Source organism: Lampris incognitus, chromosome 2 (genome assembly GCF_029633865.1).
Source record: "Lampris incognitus isolate fLamInc1 chromosome 2, fLamInc1.hap2, whole genome shotgun sequence".
Classification (NCBI taxonomy): Eukaryota; Metazoa; Chordata; class Actinopteri; order Lampriformes; family Lampridae; genus Lampris; species Lampris incognitus.
In genome coordinates this window covers 102,563,843-102,566,337 of record NC_079212.1, presented here as the reverse complement: position 1 = coordinate 102,566,337, position 2,495 = coordinate 102,563,843, and the positions used below count along the sequence as shown (strand labels likewise).

Here is a 2,495-nt window from a genome sequence, read left to right as displayed (position 1 = left end):
AAGTGAGCTGAACGCAGCGGTACCTAATTTGTCAAACAATATCACTGTTTCCTCCCTTCTGCCAAGCTGTGCCAACCAGCTGGCAGGATATGCCCATTCAGCCAAACGGTGCCAACTTGAGCAATGGCTCCGAAACTCTAGATTATTAGTCAGGGGTCTCAGGTGTTGAAGAATATGTGAAGAAAATGCATTTTTGAGCACTTTATTTTGTTGTTGTTACAATGGAGGTAAGCCTGCACCATATGTGTTGCTTTCGAAGGCCTATCTCATACGGATAAGTTATGAATTCTTCCAACATTAATAAATCCGGAACCGTTTGGAATTTTTTCGAACGGACAACTGCGTGTGGTTCCGGAGAGTGTGCTGAACGCAGCCGTACCAGGTTCGAACCGCTAGCCAACTGTTTTCCCCCTCATCCCCCCATTCAGCCATTCAGCCAAAATTCTGCCAAAATTCTGCCAATTCTGCCAACTCGTGCCCGTTTATGCGACGATTCCGAAACTCGGTAGATTTACTAAGGAGTCTTAGGTATTGACGAATCAGTAAAAAAAATCGAGCTGCTACCTCCCCTGGGGGCCGTACGGCACCTCCGTCTTCAGAGTTATGCACCGCATGTGGTGCATAATGCAAATCATAACCAAAAAATGTTTCCATAGAACAAAATTGGGCTCATCCGATTCGTCTCGTCGAGGTGTATCGAGAAATGTGAAAATCGTAAATTTTGGGTTTTGATAGTGGACGTGGATACAAGCTGTTGAGCTCTTAACAAAGTGATACAACGACCTCACTACCCCCTCCCCACGCTGGAGGACACCACCACAAAGCTCGCTGGAGCTGAGTACTTTAGCGTGTTAGACGCGCGGTCAGGCTATTGGGCCATCAAACTGAGCACTGAATCCTCAATGTTGACATTTAACACAGTGTTTGGCAGGTATCGTTTCCTCAGACTGCCATTCGGAATCGTGTCCGCTCAAGACGAGTTCCAGAGACGCGTGGATGAAACATATGAAGGATTGGACGGTGTGACGGCCATAGTGGACGACATACTAGTGTTCGGCAAGACTAAAGAGGAACATGACCAGTGTCTCAGAGCGATGCTGAAGCACACAAGGGAGCGAGGGGTGAGGCTCAACCCCGACAAGTGTCACATATGCGTGTCCGAGGTAAGCTACTAAGGCCACACGGTCTCACACGAAGGCATCAAACCAGACCCACACAAGGTGAAGGCGGTCAAGGACATGCAACCCCCACAGAACAAAGCAGAGCTGGAGACAGTCCTCGGGATGATCAACTACCTCGCCAGATTCGCTCCACACCTCTCACAGATAAACTCACCCCTCAGACAGCTTCTGAAACAGGACAGTGAGTTTGTGTGGGATGCAGTCCATGACAAGGCGTTCCAGGAGATGAAGAATCTCATTACACAGCACCCAGGTCCAGTACTCTCATATTTCGACCCGCAGAAAGAGCTGCGACTCCAAGTGGATGCATCCAAAAGTGGCCTTGGGGCTGTCATGCTCCAAGATGGCAAACCAATTGCCTATGCGTCCAAGTCACTCAACAGCACTGAAGAAAACTACGCACAGATAGAGAAGGAGCTCTACGCTGTGGTCTTCGGCTGCAAGAGGTTCCACGAGTACATGTACGGACGAAAAGTGATTGTGGAGTCAGACCACAAGCCTCTGGAGGCAATACTAAAAAAAGCCACTGGCAGCAGCACCACCCCGGCTGCAACGGATGATCCTGGCGCTCCAAAAATACGACATCCAAATCATCCACCGCCCCGGTAAGGACATACCGGTGGCCGACACACTGTCACGCAAGTCAATAGAACACCACGACAGTGACCTACAGGAAGGGATGGAGGCCCAAGTGCACACAGTCCTCAGCAACATCCCTGTGAGCGACACAAGACTCACAGAAATCAAGCAGGAAACGGCGCAAGATCCACAGCTCACCGCACTCAGACGAGCCACACTCACTGGCTGGCCAGACACAAAGAAAAAGTGCCCGCCCAGCATCCAGGAATACTGGAACCACAGAGCAGAAATCTCAGAAATGGACGGTATCCTGTTCAAAGGTGAGAGAATCATTGTCCCCCAAAAGCTTCGCAAGGACATGATACAGCGCATCCAAGCCGGCCACCTCGGCGTGGAAAAAAGCAAATGCCGAGCAAGAGACTTACTGTTCTGGCCTGGCATGGGGAAACAGATCGAGGATGCGGTAGCAGACTGCAGCATATGCCAAGAACGGCGCAGCGCAAATGCAAAGGAACCAATGAGGTCACACGCCATACCCGAGCGGCCGTGGCAAGTGATAGGCACAGACCTATTCACATGGAACTCACAGGACTTCATAGTCACTGTGGACTACTACTCCAGATTCTTCGAGCTAGAGAGACTTTACAGCTGCACCTCATCTGCCGTCATCATGAAGCTGAAAGCAGCAATGGCTCGACACGGAATCCCCGAGACTATCATCAGCGACAACGGTCC

General features: G+C 50.4%; 1 protein-coding gene across 1 annotated transcript in view; it reads right to left on the bottom strand.

Moving 5' to 3' along the window:
* The window catches only part of LOC130131210 (N-lysine methyltransferase KMT5A-B-like), a 2,158-nt gene extending 2,061 nt beyond the window's left edge, over window positions 1-97 (bottom strand). The window contains exon 1 of the mRNA XM_056300896.1: window positions 77-97. Coding sequence (XP_056156871.1) covers window positions 77-97 — 21 coding nt within the window. The remainder of the gene's footprint in view (window positions 1-76) is intronic.
* Window positions 98-2,495: the final 2,398 nt, after the last annotated feature.